This window comes from Lithobates pipiens, unplaced genomic scaffold (genome assembly GCF_037356315.1).
Source record: "Lithobates pipiens isolate NorthernLeopardFrog02 unplaced genomic scaffold, aLitPip1_a1.2 Scaffold_25, whole genome shotgun sequence".
Lineage (NCBI taxonomy): Eukaryota > Metazoa > Chordata > Amphibia > Anura > Ranidae > Lithobates > Lithobates pipiens.
In genome coordinates this window covers 127,433,646-127,453,934 of record NW_027507787.1, presented here as the reverse complement: position 1 = coordinate 127,453,934, position 20,289 = coordinate 127,433,646, and the positions used below count along the sequence as shown (strand labels likewise).

The following is a 20,289-nucleotide window of genomic DNA, read 5'->3' as shown; positions in this document are numbered from 1 at the left end:
CGACCCTGCCTTGCTTAAATAATCCAAGGCCCGCTCCGGTCTTCCAGGACTTCTGTAGCTGTAATTTGCACAGTCGTGATTGTAGGTCCACGCTGGATACTAGCCGGGTGAGCGGTTCATAGCAATGATCGCAGCGGACCCAGGCACTGGCCACCGTGGTCGATATCCAGCATTCAGTACACAGCAGGCATAGTCACTCAGTCCCCTCGATCATCCCGAGGGTGTATCCCCACGATGTTCCAACCGAAATCCAGTGTCCACCAGTATCCGCTACTGCAGATCAGGCAACCAGGTCATGGCTGGAAACACACGATCATGATCCGCCATCTTGTTCCTCTCTCTCTCTGCTAGCAAGAAATGCTGGGTCTCCTCTGGGGCATGGCTCCACCCCAAGGCCCTTTCCTGGGCGTTCTGCTGTAACCCCTTGTTGGCTGTACTGGAGTTTGCAGGCACATTGATACTAGCAAAACTTGTTCGGGCATGCTGCTCGGCCCAAGCAACTTTGAGCAGGTGGCTTCTGACTTTCTCAGTGGTTGCCAGTAGCAACAATAATGGCCCATGTCTCACTGAAGGAAACATACTTAGAACAGTCCTGCCTGTAGTCACCCGCTGGCTTCCCTTCAATCACCCCGGGCCACAGTAGACATCTCCAGGCACACTTTACTGTGTGAAGCAGGAGTTTGAAGCATAAAGTCACAATGTCCAGCATTAGCAGATCACTGGACATATTTGTAATCCATCGGCACGGTTGCCAGTCGTGTTTACCATGGCTGAAAGCACATGGTACACTTTCTTTCGTCTTCTATCTCCAGCACAACTTGCTTGCAGACTGTTACACCCAGGACCAGCTAGCACAGGTTCTAGATCCAACACAGACTCAGCTGTATCTTAGCAGAATGCCCAGCACCACCTCTTAAGGCCCTGTCAGTCCTCCTGGCTGCAGCTGCCCCTTTCTTCTGCCCGTTCCAACACAATCCTCCTGACTGACTTTGCATCCATCCCAGACTGCTCCATCCCAGTCCTCTCAGGCATACCCCCAGTCTTCCTGACTTTGTGTCACTCACCAGCCCTCTTGGCTGTTCCTTCCTCCTGGAGACTTGCCTGGCAGTGTTCCCCTGCTGTCCTCTCCTCTCTCCTGTGCCTCCTGACCAGGACACCTCTGTGTGTCTTGAAGAGGGCCCCCCCCCCATACTGAGGAGCTCCTCCTAGGCCACAACAGCTAAACATTCCATCTCCAGCTTCCACCAAAACTCTCCTGCCCCAGCTTGCTTGACCCTGAGTATTTGAGGGGTCCTGCCCCCTGCCAACCCTTTGTATTAATGGGGGAATCACCAGAGAAGCTGCTGATGAGTCATCCAGCCGACCTGAGTCACTCACCCAACCCAAAAAAATCACAAAGGCTTGGCTGCCAGCCTAAAATTGACCTTCACTAACACAACAAAAATCCTAGCACTAGCAGGGGGTGCTACATTTGTATAGTGGTCATCACTAATACAGGTGTTAACATCCTCATTCTTTTCCAGGGCTATATACTGTATATTGTTTTCTTCTATATCTATATACTTCAAAGGTAGTGTAGCGATCGACCCTGCAAGGGTCGCTGATTTTCCACAGGTTCCTCTCCCAAATTAGTGCAGCGGCAGCCAGGCACACAGCAACATTCACTCTTTCTGGCTCAATAAACAGTCTAGGTTTTGCCTTTTTCTGTATTGCTGAAGAAACTTGAATAGGGCATAGGGAAGTGTGGGATACTCCATTAACTCTGAACAGCAGAAGACAGTCTTCACTTTGGGGCAACGTCTTAGGACAGTCCCCTTTAGTAATGGCACAGAAATTGGTCTGCACTGAGACAATGTCAGCGATATCCCAGGTCAGGCAAGCACTAGTACTGACACACAAGGTATAGCAGCAACAACAGTCATACAGGATCCTGCAATCAGGTCTTTACTCAAAATGTTTCTGGATTCTTGGATGCCTCCTTCCAATATTAGGCAGACATTTACTTAGTGAACTCTCTAGACCAGATCCTCAGTAAAATCACTTGCTTAGCTTCAGAGATTCTCAGCAAACAGGCCCCCCAGCTTTAGTATAGCAGGGACCTCGACGAGCATGAGTAGAATTTCAGCTGGACTGCCTAGAAGGCCAGCAGCCCTTCAGACTGGGAACTTCTCCTCCTGGATAAGAATAGTGTAGCTCCAAATTCAAGATCAAAATCCCTCCCCCAGGGATTGGCTGAGATAACATAAATATTCGGGTTGCTGATTTGCCTTTTCAGCCCACTACATTCTGTAATCCTCCAGAAGGCAAGGGGAAACAATCAAACCTGCAACCAGTGGAGCTAAGAACAGCCCAAAGCAATCACAAGCTGCTTTACTGATTACAGTGGAGCCAAAAAACTTAAATATACCTAGCTTTCCTAGCAACCTATCTAAGAGGGTGCTACATCAGTCCATCCAGAATTAATGCCCAAGTACTCATAAGATCACAGTTCTACCCCTGCTTTTGCTCTCTTTTCTCAGTCTCCAAATGTTGCTGAAGAATTCAGCACGGGGAGAGTGATAACATTTTTCCTGTAAGACAAGTGAGCAAAGTTCTGACAACAAGAGAAAAGAAGACCGTGAATAGGATGTGACCTGGCACACACACTTGAATACACATGGCGGACCTCCACCCCTGTATTAGTTTATAGAAAAAGAGGTAATTGGGACTTGAGGGCCGCCATGTCAGATAATTACAAGATCAATACATAAATCAAATTACAATACATGATTTATTGTTACAATCTAAAATTCATAATAAATCTTGAGAAAGACATGGTATCAAATAAATAGGTAGTCACAAGACTTACACTAAGATATGCTGCTCATAGCATTACAATTGATAAATGCATATGATAAAAGTACATGATAAGATAAATCAATTGAAATGTATAATAAGACCCGGGATCACTTGGCATACAGTGGCACTCAACACGTTTCTTGGCATTACAGCCATTCATCAGGAGTGTAATGATGCAATATACTAGAGGAGAGAATAGAAGTTGGTAATAGTAATGCCCTCTAAAAAGAGGGGGGTGCAAAAATGTGTTTCCCAATAAGAAACGCGGTGAGTGCAACTGTATGCCAAGAGATACCAGGTCTTATTATATATTTCAATTGATTTATCTTATCATGTACTTTTATCATATCCATTTATCAATTGTATTGCATGCTATGAGCAGCATATCTTAGTGTAATGCCTTCGGTCGGACATTCCGACAACAAGATCCATCGTATTTTTTCCGACAGATTTTGTGCCAAACTTGTCTTGCATACACATGGTCGGACAAAGTTGTCGGAAAATCCCATCGCTCTTAACAAGATGACATCAAACACGTACGTCGGGACTATAAACGGGCCAGTAGCCAATAGCTGTGGTCTCTTAACTTATTCTGAGCATACGTGGCACTTTGTCCATCAAGATTGTCGGAATTTAAATGATCGGATTTTGTTGTAGGAAAATTTTTGATCCTGTTCTCAAACTTTGTGTGTCGGAAATTCTAATGGAAAAAGTCTGATGGAGCCCACACACGATCGGATTTTCCAACAACACGATCCGATCGCACATTTTCCATCAGAAAGTCCGACCGTGTGTACAGGTTATAAGTCTTGTGACTACCTATTTATTTGATGCAATGTCTTTCTCAAGATTTGTTATGAATTTTAGATTGTAACAATAAATCATGGATGGTCATTTTGATTTATGTATTGATTTATGTATTGATCTTGTTCTTATCTGACATGGCGGGCCACATTCAAAGTCCCAATTACATCTTTTTTTGTAAACAGAAAAGAAGAGTTTGCAGATTTGAAGTCTCCATATTATGTTTGTCTTAAAGGGACTCTGTCACTTGAATAAGGAAAGCTGCTAAGCAGTATAAATTGTAGGCACTCAGAGGTACCTTCACATATCTGCAGCAGCTTTCATTGCATTCTGGTATATCCCAATGCTAGACTGTTCTAAATGGGCAAAATTCCAGATAGTATCAGAGCATGTCAACAACTCTCTCCTGCTTATTCACATTCCTAGTGGCCAATTACTATGATTGGCTGCCTTGTTGGCCAATAAGAATATGTAATGCCGTGTACACACGACCAGACTTTTTGAGGGACTAAGTCTGACAGACTTTCGATGGAGTTCTGACGGAGTTCTGACAGAGTTCTGACGGACTTTCCGAATGAACGGACTTGGCCACACACAATCACACCAAAGTCCGATGGATTCGAACATGATGACGTATGACTGGACTAGAATAAGGAATTTTTAATGAACCAGTGTGTGATGAGACAAACAAGAGCCCTACCATAATGAGAGAGCAGATGTAAAAATAAAGTACGTAGAGCATTTTTCGATGTATTTTTACTGATATGGATTCATGTAATTTCAAAAGATTTGAAACAAACATTAATTTCACTCATGTACAATTTTGATTATGTACAGAAAATTATTTACAACAGATTAATTGCAGGAATGTGATACTCATCAAGTATGGCACGCTGGACACACATTACAAAACTATCACATTAATGTGAACTGAGCTTGCCAATAATGTAGTTGATATCTAACCTTTTCAGGAAATGGTTGCTCCAATTGGTCAACATCGAGTGGTGTTATCAGGGGCACCTTGTCCTCATCCAAACCTTGTTCATTGTCACCTTTATCTGCCAGATTAACCCCTAGCTGCACCATTGTCTCAGGCACAGCTAAACCGTGAAGAATATCTGAAAACAATAATAAACAAAATTGATAAAATGGTAAAGAGTTAGAATCCCGGGGGCAACAACAATAACAATTGGTTAACAATGTAGGATGAAATCTTACCATTAGGGACACAAAGCAATAAAAACTGTTTTAGTAGAGTGAGAAAGGATTAGGACCCATGTCGGAACCAAACTGATGTGTGCCCAATGGAGAAATTGTTATAATTTCCTGTCATTTCCTGTCCCGATGATAGGGTCACCAGTCCAGGATGTAAAAGAAAATCTCCCCCAGTGGGGACAAGACAGTCTTAAAAATCTGAAGGGATTTCCAACCATTATCCATCTAAGCAAAATAAGAAAAAAAAGGTTTGGCTACAATTATACTTTCAAGCTAATTTTGTACTGCCTTAATGACTGTGAATAGCAGGCATCTTCAGGAGTTTGAACTCCGTACCGTCATCCCTAGTGTTGTGCTACTACACCTCAAAACTGAGTCACGTCATAATGTTGGCAGCTCTCTAGCTGGTATTGACCACCCACCCCATGCAACTTACTATTGGTAAGTGGGGATTCCCACTGCAGCGATGGTATAATCAAAAGGATAATAGGACCAAATGTTTAGCTTAGTAAAGTCCAAATGACATTGATTCAATTGTTTTAACATAAATACTGTAAATGTGTATGTACAACATAAAGAAAAGCAACTTTGATATAACATAGAAAGCACATACAATAACTAGGAAAACAAGAGAAGTGGTTGAACTAACTTTCAGTAAACAAGGCTATGCTAAACACGACAAGGCAGACCTTGTGAGCAAGTCATTTGAAATCAAGCTGAGATTTTTAGACTGACCAAAAGTGCAACTGTTTCCCAAAACATCAAAATGGTTTTATACAAAAGTGTCGTATTTGGCCTAACATTATTCCAGTTTCAGAAATAAGCTTCAATGCTGAGGTAATAGAAGGCTTCCAAAATGCTATGACTTTTTTCCTCTCTTTCTTCCTTCCCCGTGACCCTACCTTATTTGTTTTGGTTCTTGGTTTCACATAAAATGTACACATTATAATTTATAACAATACATCCATTATCAATGGTGTGGTGAAGAGACCCATTTGGTATTGTTAACTGTTGCCTTGAACAGCCAAGGTTTGCGTTTGATCAACACAGCCATTCTTTCAGGTCAGTTGTAGTCAGCACATTCAGTGATTAATGCTGTATTAAAATCACACTTTATGTGGTACTGTGTAGTCATTATCAGCAACCAAGTATTCAAACCCACAACCACAGCTGGGGAGAGAACAGGAGCAATTGACAACCATGCACTATTACAAAAGAGAAATAATGTGTGTAACAGGGTCTTCATTATTTTGTGACACTATTTATATTAATTTTAAATTGATGTGGCTAAATACTGATCTTCAGCTAATAACCTACACTTTGAATGTCCTAAGTTCACCATATTGGCAATAGGGTCTTAGTCACATTCAGCCCAGTTTATACACAGAACACAATCTCTGGTCTTCAGCATCTCTTAATCTTTCTGGGTCCCTTTCTCACATGGCTATGCTTTCTGGACACGTTAAATGTGGCTTGACAATAGATGTTCTAATGTTTTTTTAAGGCAGGAAACCATTGGAAATGTTCCTGTGTTGACGTTCCACTCTCGGCCACTCCATTGTAGGGAAAAACTGTAGTATGCTTCCTCTACATCTTAGTAGAACATCCAAGGTAGCCAGAGTTTTTAAGAGGTCCTGCCAGAAGGGAAGATTCTCACAGCACATCACATGCCTAGACCCAGAGGCATGGTAGCAAGATAGTTGTTAATGTTGCATTATTATACATTGGATAGGAGCATGTGCCAGGTAGTTCCTCAGATAATTAAAAAAATGAAATTGCAATGAAAAATCGTATGCAGCTGCCATAACAATTGATATTAATTGTGTACAAATAATACACATATAAATGTCATGCTAAGGTAATAGAAACACCAAATGCATGAGGTTAATGATGTATAATAAACACAAGAATAAAGAATATTAATAATATCAATAGGAGTCTACATAGTGCATAGTAGATGTACATAGTGTCCCAAAACATTATGCTCAGTGCCATAACAAGGATCCTAGAGGTACGCTATTTTTGGCTATTGACAGATATGTAGCACCATGGAGAGGTGGGTCTACCAAGGGGGGGGGGGGGTCTCGCAGTTGGAGACATGGTGGATCCATGAGCTCAGATTCCTCCTTCCATATGGAATGAATGTGGAATGGAATGTTAACACATTTATTAATAATGCATGGCACTCCTTCCCCTTATCAAGTAAATTTTAATGCATTTATTATGCTCTCCTCATTTTTCTTCATTCAAGTATATATCTTAATTCTCTATTTTATGTGTGGTATATTATATGTGTGTTTTTTTTTATGTGATAATGACCAGGAATTGTATTGTCTTTTACAACAGGACTTAACACAATCAATTAATTATTTTCTTTAAAATGTTTTTTTAATAATGATTACTCATGTTTATTTAGATTTTGTAATATATTTCTGCTTTTTTTTATCAATTATTATTATATATTTTTGGGGATTTACTTGTTTGCTTTATATTTTTATCATCGAGCCCCTCCAAATGTTTTATTTTTAATGATTTATGGAACTAGTGGAAGCAGGATCCAAAATCATACATTATAATGAGGATATCATCCCTGGAACTAATACTAGTCGGCTCCGATATCTTATACCATACTGAGGCTTGGCCCTTTGTTGGACCAAAGAGAGGCTTGGAATGTACACGATATGGTTCTTCCTGTTCCCCCTCTTGTTTCTAGTATTTATTGAACATGATGACAAAGCGTAGCTTCCACATCCCTGACGACGTCAGATGTGGCAAAACCCTTAGGACGGAGCTACATCTCGTGATGTCATTACGCTGTTCAATACCAGGAAGTGTTTTATCAGGCTTCCGGGATGGAGTGCATTTACCGGGATGGAGTGCCTTATATTTATGTATTTGTAAGTAGTTTGCATATGTTTTAATAATAAATTGCCATATGGTTTCACACTATGTGGCACTTACGACTTTCCTTTCATGTTTGCATGAATTTTATCATTCTGCCGAGGAGGTGCTGGAGGATGTGACAGTTGATCTGGATGATGCCTTCCCTACAACAGGGACCATTGTCACATACAGTATATGCTTGTTTTGACTTGTATTAATACCTGAGAGTCCATCAACTTTGGTAATGCTGCATACACACGACAGTTTTTTCCATCAGAATAAACTCTGATGGTTTTTCCGACAGAGTTCTGCTGAAACAAACTTGCCTACACACGGTCACACCAAAGTCCAATTGTTTAGAATGTGGTGACGTACAACACGTACGACGTGACTAGAAAAAGGAAGCTCAATAGCCAGTAGCCAAAGCTGCCCTTGCGTCATTTTTGGTCCATCACAACAGCATACAGACGAACGGTTTTCCCGATAGAAATTGATTCCGTCGGAAAGATTTAAAACATGTTCTATTTCTAGGTCTGTCAAAATTTTCTAAAAAAAAAGTCTGCTGAAGCCCATACATGATCGGAATATTCAATGAAATAATTCTCTCAGACTTTTTCTGCCGGAAAGTCTGACCATGTGTACACGGCCTGAGAGTTCCTACTGCACATTCAGGTGGTGGAGCACTTGGAGATTTTATGGTGTACACAAGCATCTTCCTTTCAAGATTCACGTCTTTTGGGATATTCTACATCACATTCTTTTTTTTTTTTTTTTTTTTTTTTGTGTTTAATTTACATCATTATTCTCATGCATTTGGTGTTTCTGGTACCTTAGCACGGCATTTATACAAGTATTATTTTGTCAGATAATAACTTTGCCAGCATGCAAAAGCAGGCCATTCATGCCTGTTGATAGGCTGATACATCACATTTCCATAATACAGAATGTCACCTCTAGCAAGCCTTGCTGGAGCTAATTCAAACAGCAAGTGAATTGCATGAATCACTCTATACTATAGAACACCAACAGACACGTACACAGTGGCGGAATTATAGGGGTCGCCAAGATCGCCATGGCGACCGGGCCCCTTGCTGTTGCGGGGCCCAAGGGCCCCCTGCACTCTTCGATAGGAGGGGAGGCTGAGAGGAGCTCCCCGATCATCAGCCGAACTGAAATCGGCACTGTGCGGGAGCTCCTCACATTAGGCTTAGTAGTGAAAGCAGTGTGTGCTCTTTGTCTCCCCCTAGAGTGCAGTACCCGGCAGGAAAAGCCAGGAAGGTAAATGTCTGCCGTTTTTTTTAATAAGACTATCTACTGTATTTGTGTTTGTATGTGTGTGTGTGAGCATGCTTGTATGTGCATGTGTGTGAGCATGCTTGTATGTGCATGTGTGTGAGCATGCTTGTATGTATGTGTGTGTGAGCATGCTTGTATGTGCATGTGTGTGAGCATGCTTGTGTGTGCGTGTGTGTGTGTGAGCATGCTTGTATGTGTGTGTGTGTGTGTGTGAGAGAATGCATGTATGTGTGTGTGCGTGTGTGTGAGCATGTATGTGTGTGTGCGTGTGTGTGAGCAAGCATGCATGTATGTGTGTGTGAGCATGCATGTGTGTGCATGTGAGCATGCTTGTGTGTGCGTGAGCATGCTTGTATGTGCGTGTGTGTGTGTGAGCATGCTTGTATGTGCGTGTGTGAGCATGCTTGTATGTTTGTGAGCATGCATGTATGTGTGAGCATGCATGTATGTGTGTGAGCATGCATGTATGTGTGTATGTGTGTGTGAGCATGCTTGTATGTGTGTGTGTGTGAGCATGCTTGTATGTGTGTGTGTGAGCATGCTTGTATGTGTGTGTGTGAGCATGCATGTATGTGTGTGTGTGAGCATTAATGTGGGTGTGTGAGCATTAATGTATGTTTGTGTGTGTGAGCATGCTTGTATGTGTGCGTGTAAGCATGCTTGTATGTGTGTGAGTGTGTGTGTTCATATATGTATGTGTATGTATGCATGTGTGTGTGCATGTGTTTATCAGTGGCGGTGCATCCAAAAGGGTGCACAGGTTCCACCCCCTCTATGACCAAAGGATAGACTCATGCATAGCATAGCATGAATCTATCCATGGCCACCGCTGCCACCCCTATATTTAGGTGTCTGGTCCCTTTTGGGGTGCCGGGTGCCTGAATTACAGCGGCGGGGGGGGGGGGGGGGGGGGGGGGGTTTGCAGCACCTGATTAGAGCCATGGGCTATAATAGGCTTCAAAATAGGTGAACTGCGAGCGCCATGCTTGACGCTCACAGTCTACCCAGGTGTGTTAGAAAAGTGAATTAATATTCACTTTCCTAACACTGAACGGCCTCTCCACCAATCAGGTGTGCGGGTCTTTTACCCATCACCCGATTGGCTGAAACGATAGACACAGCTATTGGATGCCCATCAGGAGGAGAGGACGGGAGATGAGGATGGCAGTAGCTGCATGGAGGACTCCGCTCATGGCCGTTACCCGCTGCCCCACCAAGACAGGGTAAGTGGCGGGCAGGCAGTGAGCGGGCGGTGGGGATTCACAGTGGCAGCATTTGATGGGCACACCAACAGCATTTGATGTGCACAGTAGCAGCATTTGATGGGCACAGTGGCAGCATTTGATGGGTACACTGGTGGCATTTGATGGGCACAGCGGTGGCATTTGATGGGCACAGCGGCAAAGTTTGATGGGCACAGTAGTGACATTTGATGGTACAGTGGTGGCGTTTGATGGGCACAGTGGCTGTAATTGATGTTTTTTAAATCGGTTCCTTTATATGCAGCCACCCACTTGGGACTGGGCCCTGGTGTTCCACCATGGGGCTCGGAGAAAAGAGCCCTGTCCGGAGGTCGGGGGGGGGGGGGCGCAATGGTTTCCTGCATCGGGGCCCTGAAGGTTCTAGTTACGCCACTGCATGTACAGATGTGTGCATGTGCATGTAAACACACCTTAACGTGTCAAAATCGATGTGTTTTTTATGGAAGATTCTCCCAGCAGGAACCTGCATGCCTTTCCAAAAAATGTTGTGTGGACAGGGCCTAACACCTGCACACTCGTAATCTACTCCCTACTTTGTATGTGTGCTGTGTAATTTCTTCTGTTATTTGGGAAGAAAGATAAAATATGCCAATGCCCTTGACAGCAGTGAAGGCAGGGATTTCTGCATTCAAATCTAAAGTGCACCTGCATTTACATATCCTTAAAAGGGCTCTCCAGGCTCCTTCAGAAAAAAAAAATAAAAGTCAGAAACTACAAACATGATAGCTGCTGACTTTTAATATTAGGACACTTACCTGTCCAGGAATCCAGCGCTGTCAATTTTTCAATCAGCCATCAGTTGCTGCTGCCGCCATCTACACTAAGGGAAACCAGCAATGAAGCCTTGTGGCTTCACAGCCAACTCCCTACTGCGCATGTGCGAAGAGCGCCATGCTCTGAGAATGGACAAGCTGTGGGGGGGAAGGTGGGGGCGAACGTCCAGGTGGGTTTGCCACAGCGAACTCACCCGGAAGTCGGAGCGGGGAACTGTCCAAACCAGTCTGGCGGAGCTTCCCCTTTGGGTGGAGCTTTGCTTTAACAAGCAGTAACAGAGCATTAACACCAGCCATCCCTGACCTTTCTAGCTGCTTGTACTGTGATTTTAATCATTCTCGGAAATTCTCAAAGATCAAAGCAATATTTATTAAAGTTAAACTCCAGTCCTCCACTGTACTCTGATTTCCCTACAAACTGTGAGCTTCTCACAGTGTTCATTAGAAGATACAGGAAGTCACAAGGAGTCAGGGGGAGCTTGCCTCATTTTCTGGATGTGGGACGTCCAACTTTACCAAGTCCCTTCTTCCCTGGCATCACTGTCCCTGGCCCAACCCTTTCATTTATTGGATTTAAGTTCTTTCAATCATGGAGGCTCAGCATCACAGGTGGGAATTACATACAAACCCACTCCTGCAGACATTTTTTTATTTGTGTAGCCATGCCCCCGTAGGGGTTGCTGAATGTAGTGGATCACCTGTCACCCTTCCCAACCCGACATCCATCTCTCAGACACTAATGCCACGTACACACGACCGGACTTTCCGGCAGACTAGGTCTGATGGTCTTCCCGACTGACTTTCGGCGGAGTTCCGATGGACCTTCCGAATGAACGGACTTGGCCACATACGAACGACTAAGTCCATTCGAAAGTCCATTCGTTTTGAACGTGATAACATAAGACGGGACTAAAAAAGGAAGTTCGATAACCAGTAGCTTCCCTTGCATCGTATTTGGTCCGTCGGACCAGCATACAGATTTTCCTAATAGGAATTGAGTCTGTCGGAGGACAGATTTGAAACATGTTCTATTTCTAGGTCCATCTGATTTTTTATGTGAAAAACGATTGGATTAGCCCACACACGATCGGAATGCCCGACGGATTGATTCCGTCTGACCTAATCTGCCAGAAAGTCCGGTCGTGTGTACACAGCATCAGAACAGTCCATAAGCTTTGTTTTTGTTTTGTTTTTTATTGAGCGGATTGAACTTGGATAGGAAAGGGGAAATTATGGGATGGCCAGGAACATTCAGTGCAACTTGGGGCGGCACAGTGGTGTAGTGGTTAGCACTCTCACCTAGCAGTAAAAAGGGTCGCTGGTTCAAATCCCAACCGCAACACTACCTGCCTGGAGTTTGCATGTTCTCCCTGTGCCTGCGTGGATTTCCTCCGGGTACTCCAGTTTCCTCCCACACCCCAAAGACATGCAGGTACGTTAATTGGCTTCTGTCCAAAATTGGCCCTAGTATATGAATGGGGACCTTGGATTGTGGGCTCCTTGAGGGTAGGGACCAACATGAATGTGCAATGCACAAGAATAGGGACAATTGTAGACACTCACTTAGGATGGACTGGTGTCTTTATTCAACCTTACTAACTATGTAACTTGCTTTGGAATTCTATATACTCTCCAGCACAAACTCTTGCTTAACCACCTCGCGCCCGCCCTATAGCCGAATGACGGCCGTAGAGCAGGCGCGTTCATCCGGGAGGACGTCCTAATGTTTACTTCCGCAAAGCGTGCCGCCGCGGGCGCGCATCGCGGAAGTTCTGTGTTCGCCGTGTCCCCCGGGACAGGCAAACACAGATCGCTGTAAACGGCCAATCACAATGGCCGTTTACAGCGTGATCGGTGTGTCCAATGGGAGATGATCTCATATGTTTACATATGAGATCATCTCTCAGCGCCGCTCTCCCTCCTCACACAGACAGTGTGAGAGGGGAGAGATGAACGGCTGCAGCGGCAGCCGTTCTGCCTGGAGTTGATAAAAATAAAAAAAAAAGTGCCATTCTCCCCCGGCAGTGCCATCCTCCCCCAGCAGTGCCATCCACCCCAGTGCTACCTGCCCCCAGTGCCATCCACCCCAGTGCTACCTGCCCCCAGTGCCATCCACCCCAGTGCTACCTGCCCCCAGTGCTACCTGCCCCCAGTGCCACCTGTTGTCAGTGCCATTTGTCCCCAGTGCCATCTGTCATCAGTGCCACGTATAAGTGCCATCTGTCATCAGTGCCATCTGTCATCAGTGCCACATAGTGCCATCTGTCATCAGTGCCACGTATTAGTGCCATCTGTCATCAGTGCCACTTGTCATCAGTGCCACCTGTCAGTGTCACGTGCCATCTGTTGTCAGTGTCACGTGTCATCAATGCCACTTATCAGTGCCATCTGTCATCAGTGTCACACGTCATCGGTCCCATGTATTAGTGCCATCTGTCATCGGTGGCACGTATTAGTGCCATCTGTCATCAGTGCCACGTATAAGTGCCACGTGTCATCAGTGCCACATATTAGTGCCATCTGTCATCAGTGCCACATATTAGTGCCATCTGTCATCAGTGCCACGCGTCATCGGTCCCATGTATTAGTGCCATCTGTCATCGGTGGCACGTATTAGTGCCATCTGTCATCAGTGCCACGTATTAGTGCCACGTGTCTTCAGTGCCACATATTAGTGCCACGTATAAGTGCCACGTGTCATCAGTGCCACATATTAGTGCCATCTGTCATCAGTGCCACATATTAGTGCCATCTGTCATCAGTGCCACGTGTCCTCATTGCCACGTATCAGTGCCATCTGTCATCAGTGTCACGTGTCATTGTCCTGGTGCTTCAAAAGTGTAATAAATAGTCAACAAGTTAGATGTGTAATTTATGTTCCTAGAACACATGATGGCACTACCTGCATGTTGGGCCTCTCTATGTGGCCAGGCTGTGAAAAGTCCCACACATGTGGTATTGTAATACTCAGGAGGAGATGCAGAATTTTTGGGGGGTGTCATTTGTGGTATACACATGCCACGTGAGAGAAATAACCTATCACAATGACAATTTTGTGGAGAAAAAAAAAATGAAAAATCTTAATTTTGCAAAGAATTGTGGGAAAAAAATGACAACATCAAAAAGCTCACTATGCCTCTTACTAAATACCTTGGAATGTCTACTTTCCAAAAAGGGGTCATTTGGGGGGTATTTGTACTTTCCTGACTTGTTCGGGTCACAAGAAGCGAGATAGGCCACCAGTACATCAGATGTGATCAGTTTTGTGTGATTCGCACCACAGCTTGTAGACTCTCTAACTTTCACAAAGACCAAATAATATCCACTAATTTGAGTTATTTTTACCAAAGATATGTAGCAGTATAAATTGTGGCCAAAATGTATGAAGAAAAATTAATAATTTGCATAATTCTGTCACAGAAACAAAGAAATATGCGTTTTTTTTCAAAATTTTCGGTCTTTTTTCATTTATAGCGCAAAAAATAAAAACCCCAGAGGTGATCAAATACCACCAAAAGAAAGCTCTATTTATGGGGAAAAAAAGGGCAAAAAATTAATTTGGGTACAGTGTTGCATGACTGAGTAATTGAATTGTCATTCAAAGTGTGAGAGCACCCAAAGCTGAAAATTGGTCTGGGCAGGAAGGGTGTTTAAGTGCCCAGTAAGCAAGTGGTTAAAGCAGAGTTCCACTCAAAAATGTAGCTTCCGCTTTTCGGAATCCTCCCTCCGGTGTCACACTTGGCACCTTTCAGGAGGGAGGGGGGTAGCAGATACCTGTCTAATACAGGTATTTTGATCCCACTCCTGGGCATAGATACCCGAGCTACCCGCGGGTATCTACGATAGTTCCTGCCCCCCCCCCCCCCGCTGTCCTCTGGGAGACACACAGGTCTCAGAACACAGTGGGGACCAGTGAGATAGCGCAGTGCACAGTGGCGTAACTAGAACCTTCAGGGCCCCGATGCAAGAAACCATGAAGGGCCCCCCTGAACCCCAGCCAGGCCCTTCCCTCCGAGTCCAGCGGTGGAACTCCAGGGCGTGGTCACAACTATGACCTTTGTGAGCCCTGTAGTTCCACCACTGGTATCAGTCGTTTTTTTTATTATTTATTTTTTTATTTTTAGGTGCCCCATTGGGGGACTGTCCCTAGGCAGGATGGGGTCCCCGTCCCCAGAAGAGAGGAGGTCCTTTTCTCCAGGGCAGATAAAGTTACTGCCCCCACGTGAGAAGGGGTCCCTGTCCCCAGGGGGAGATGGAGGGGGTATGTAATGGTGTGTGGGGGATGGGGTCCTCTCACTCACCATGACCAAGCTGCAGGCCGTGCACTCATCCATGTTGGCCTGGGCTCCATCCAGCATATCTCCCAGAAAGACCTTTCATCATCTGTGTTTGACGGGGAAGGAGGGGGGCTGTCAGACAAGCCTGCAGTGTCCTCCAGGGAGCCGGCTCTCATAGGGCTGCACTGCATCCGTGTGCTTAAAGTTTGTTTACCCGGGAGAAGTATGCAGTGCAGTGTGCCGGACTGGGGGGGGCGGGACTCTGGCTGGGGAGAACAGACATCGGACTGAGCGGCAATGCATGGAGCAGGAGAGGGGTACTCTGAGGAGGCGGCCGAGGACACAGGTCATGCAGGGAATGCACAACTAAAGAGCAGCCAGTGCAATAGTTGAGCATGAAGCTCTGCTAGTCACCCTCCAGCCACCCGTGTGCATGGTGCACTGGTACCCCTAGTTGCCTATGCTGCTGCCGGCCATATGTAGAGGGGGCTGCATGGGCCCCCTGCATCACAGGGCCCGGTTGCGGTCGCGACTGCTGCACCCCCTATAGTTACGCCCCTGGCAGTGCAATTCGCACATGCGCAGTAGGGAACCAGGTTGTGAAGCCGCAGGGCTTCACCTCCTGACTCCCTTACTGAGGGTGGCAGCAGCAGCACCCAACAGCCAAGGGACAGATCGGCTTCGGGTGCTGACATCAGGGGTGCCCTGGACAGATAAGTGTCCAAATTTTAAAAGTCAGTAGCTGCAGTATTTGTAGCTGCCGACTTAAAAAACAAACAAAAAAAAAATTGGCGGAACTCCACTTGAAGACCTCTTATGCTTCACTCCTTCAGCATTTCACATGCTGCATACCGTTACTCCACCAGCACTTCCCATGCTGCAGACTGTTACTCCTCCAGACTAGCTAGCACCGCATGGGTAGGCCTGACGCTAATTCTGCCAGGCCTCAGTGAACTGCCTTTTGCAGGCAGGAACCTCTGGTCCCTATGTTGAAGAAATAGGTGATAACTGTCCACTATTCAGGTACCAATCTTCAGGCTCTCACAGCCAACCTGGCTGCAATGACCTCTCTCCACTGCCCTTCCCACAATCCTCTCTTCTTTCTGCACCCATCTCAAACTGCAATCTCCCAGCTCTCTCAGGTGCGCCTCCCCAGTCCTCCTGACTATGATTCACTCACTCTGATCCCACTATCCAGCTGCCTGATCCCATCTATCCCTCTGCCTCTGATCCTACCATCCCTCTGCCTCTGATCCCGCCATCCCTCTGCCTCTGATCCCACCATCCCTCTGCCTCTGATCCCACCATCCCTCTGCCTCTGATCCCACCATCCCTCTGCCTCTGATCCCACCATCCCTCTGCCACAGAAATGATGGAATGATGGAAACTGCTGACAAACAGATCTGTGAAGTTCACTGTATTCTCTCAGTGCTGAGAGTTCTGCTCTTCCCTGTTGTACATTCCAGCACACTAGAAGTTAACACAGTGGAATTTGTGAACAGGGAAGACAGAGCTGAACTCTCCCACAGGGTCAGTACAAGTTGCAAGCAGAGTACACTTATATGTACTCTGCTTACTCCTGTTAAACTAACTGTGCCTTTTCAAATCCCCTCTTATTGTACATTAAGTGCCCCACTGTCAATGTCTTTTAAAAAATATGTAGCTATATACCGCATATTTCAGAATGTTCCTCGGCTCACATGTAACTCAGACCCGGCTGGCCACTTGCTGCTATCCTCTCTCCTCTCGACTGACATCAGCGGAGGATGATGTAGCCTATTAAATTATGCTGTAGCTGTTAGATGGAGAGAGGAGAGCTATGCGCCGGGCAGTCACATGAGCACAGAGGAACAGTTTGAAATATGCGGTATATAGCTACATATTTTTTAAAATGCATGTGCACTTGAAAAGTGGGGCACTAAATGTATTATAAGAGGGGATTTATTAAGACATAGTTATTTTAAAACTTGTAGAGTATGATGGGGCGCTCTCCCAGGAGGGATGGGGCCAGGGTTTCCAACCTCCAGCAGCATTTTTTACTGACAAAACATGGAAAATGTACTGGCGGAGCACATTTATAACTGACAACCTGAGAAATTACAGAACTATTGAAAGCTAACACGGTGAATTTGAACAGTGTAAACATGATATGGAAACATTAACAAAACCTATAACAAAGTCATTTGCTTGATTTACACTTAAAAAGTCAACACAGCATGAAATTATCAGCCCCTGATATTTACTGGCAGTTGTAAAACAATCACTGATTTTTACAGACTGTCAGTAAATTTACTGCCGGTTGACATCCCTGGGTGGGTAAGTCGGGATCACGTCACCCGCCAGTCGATTATGTCGGTCATAGCATCGATGCTGCATCGTGGACACCCGAATCGTGATGTATCGATTATATTCAGCACCCCGAGTTGCAAGGTCAGTGGGTCTAAAATAAGGTTTGCGATGAAGACAAAAATCTTTTATTTAAAGATTTAATTAGTATGTTGAAGAGAGGGGAGGGAATAATCAGGGAAAATATAGAGAGATTCAATTCCAACTTTAAACCTAAACTCCAGAAATTCAGATACTTTGTATGAAATGTATTCAGTACATCTATGATATTTAAGTGACTCTGCTGTGAAATTTGAAGATACATTTATTCTCCACAATGCCAATTGCTACAGAATAAATGTTTTAAAGCACTTTTACTGTTTGTTCTGAATATGTAAATACTTTAGAGAGCATAGTCTGGGCATGGGAATCACATTAAGCTGTGAGGGCATGAATTAATGAAGAATAAGTAATAGCGTGCTTAAGTTTAATTTCAATTAATTAAATGCTAGGGGCATGTTCTATTTTGCAGGGGGGCAAATTTATATTTTTGCATACAAAAAAGAAAGCAATATTGGATACCAAGCATCCTTACAAAGACATCAGCTAGCCTACAAAATATATGGATTCCATAGAATGTCATTCTTTTTTAAAATCATGTTTTTAATTCAACAAATTCAATGTACCGGTATATACCAGAGCAGAATTATAGGGTTGGCCATTTCAACTGACAACATTTTTTGTCAGTTTCAGTTCTCATGTGACTCCCAAACTGTCATGCTTTCAGCAGGGCCATAGATAAACCTTGAGTACCCAGAGGGGTAATAAAGAGGCATCACACTATGAATGCAAACTGTGCAGTGGAAGGGGTTTAAAACCTAAGCCACTGTCCTTGTACCCACAAAATATGCTTTAATTACAGTGTCATTCATAGGCAGGAATTTAACATGTTTTTCTGCAAAGAGTTTACCTTCAAGAAGAACTTCATTAAACACTTCAGCCTCAGAAGAATTTACCCTCTTCATGACAAGGCCATTTTTGCTATTCAGCACTGCGCAAATTTAACTGGCAATTGCACTGCACATTGTCGTGCAATGCTGTACAAGAACAAAATTTATATAATTTTTTTTCACACAAATAGTTATTGTTTGTGATATAAACTAAAAAAATCCCAAAATCTTGAAAAAACAAAATATTTTTTACTTTCTTCTATACAACATATCCAATAAAAAAAATTAAAAAATCTAATTTCTTCATAAATTTTGGACAAATGTATTCTGCTACATGTTTCTGAGAAAGTTATAGTGCCTACAAACTATGGTATAGAAACTAACATTTTTTTTATAGTACTAATGGCAGCGATCAACGACTTATAATGGGATTGCGATATTGCGGCGGACAATCTGACACTAACCAATGCTGGGGGGAACTGACTAACTGCCACTGATATCACCAGTGACATTAATACAGTGATCAGTGATTATACTATACACTGTCACTGTACTAATGACACTGGCTGGAAAGGGGTTACATTAGAGATGGGTCGAACACCCTGCGGTTCAGTTCACACCAGAACATCCAAACGTCACAAAAAGTTTGGATCCGAACAAGAACCCCATTGAAGTCTATAGGACCCGAAGTTGAAAAATCAAAATACTTTTTTTGAAGGCTTATATGCAAGTTATTGGCCATAAAAAGGGTATGGGGGCCCGGGTATCAATGCAAATATTTTTTTTTTAAACTATCATTTTTGAAGGAGCAGTGATTTTAATGATGCTTAAAGTAAAACAATAGAAATTAAAAATGTCTTTAAATATAGTGCCTGAGGGTTCCTCTTAGCGTGCCTGTAACGTGAATGCATCTGTACCGTATATAGAACCTGCTGCAGCAAAACCAATATTTCTAAAGGAAACAAATGCATTTAAATCTACTTCGTGGTTGCAAGCTATTGCCGGCACCCAGTAATACAGAAAAACGTCGTGGGGTCCCCCCCAAAATCCATACCAGACCCTTATCCGAGCATGCAGCTCGGCAGGTCAGGAAAAAGGGGGGGCAAGCAAGCGCCCCCCCTCCTGAATCAAATCAGGCCACATGCCTTCAACATCGGGGGTGCTGTGCCCCCCAACCCAAAACACCTTATCCCCATGTTGATGGGGACAAGGGCCTCTTCCCAATAACCCTGAGCTGTGGTTGTGGGTATCTGCGAGCAGGGTGCTTATCAGAATCAGGAAGCTTATTTAGCAAGGGGGCTCCCAGATCCTGCCCCCCATGTGAATGAGTATGGGGTACATAGTACCCCTACCCATTCACTGTAAAAAGTGTCAAAAATAAATAAAAACACAATTTTTGACAATTCCTTTATTAAAAAAAAAAAAAAATGTCCTCCGATGATCCATCACCATGGTCGACCAAAGAAGTTGAGCGCACGTGATCAGCGTCATATCCAGAGGTTGTTTTTGGGAAATAGATGTATGAGTGCTGCCAGCATTGCTTCAGAGGTTGAAGGGGTGGGAAGTCAGCCTGTCAGTGCTCAGACCATATACCGCACGCTGCATCAAATTGGCCTGTATGCCTTTTGTCCCAGAAGGAATCCTCTTCTAAAGATGATGCACAAGA

The 20,289-nt window shown here is 44.3% G+C and overlaps 1 protein-coding gene across 1 annotated transcript in view; it reads right to left on the bottom strand.

The window, feature by feature from the left end:
- Positions 1–20,289, bottom strand: part of CALY (calcyon neuron specific vesicular protein) — a 102,840-nt gene that overhangs the window by 29,105 nt on the left and 53,446 nt on the right. The window contains exon 2 of the mRNA XM_077454855.1: positions 4,606–4,760. Coding sequence (XP_077310981.1) covers positions 4,606–4,728 — 123 coding nt within the window. The 5' untranslated portion in view covers positions 4,729–4,760. The remainder of the gene's footprint in view (positions 1–4,605; positions 4,761–20,289) is intronic.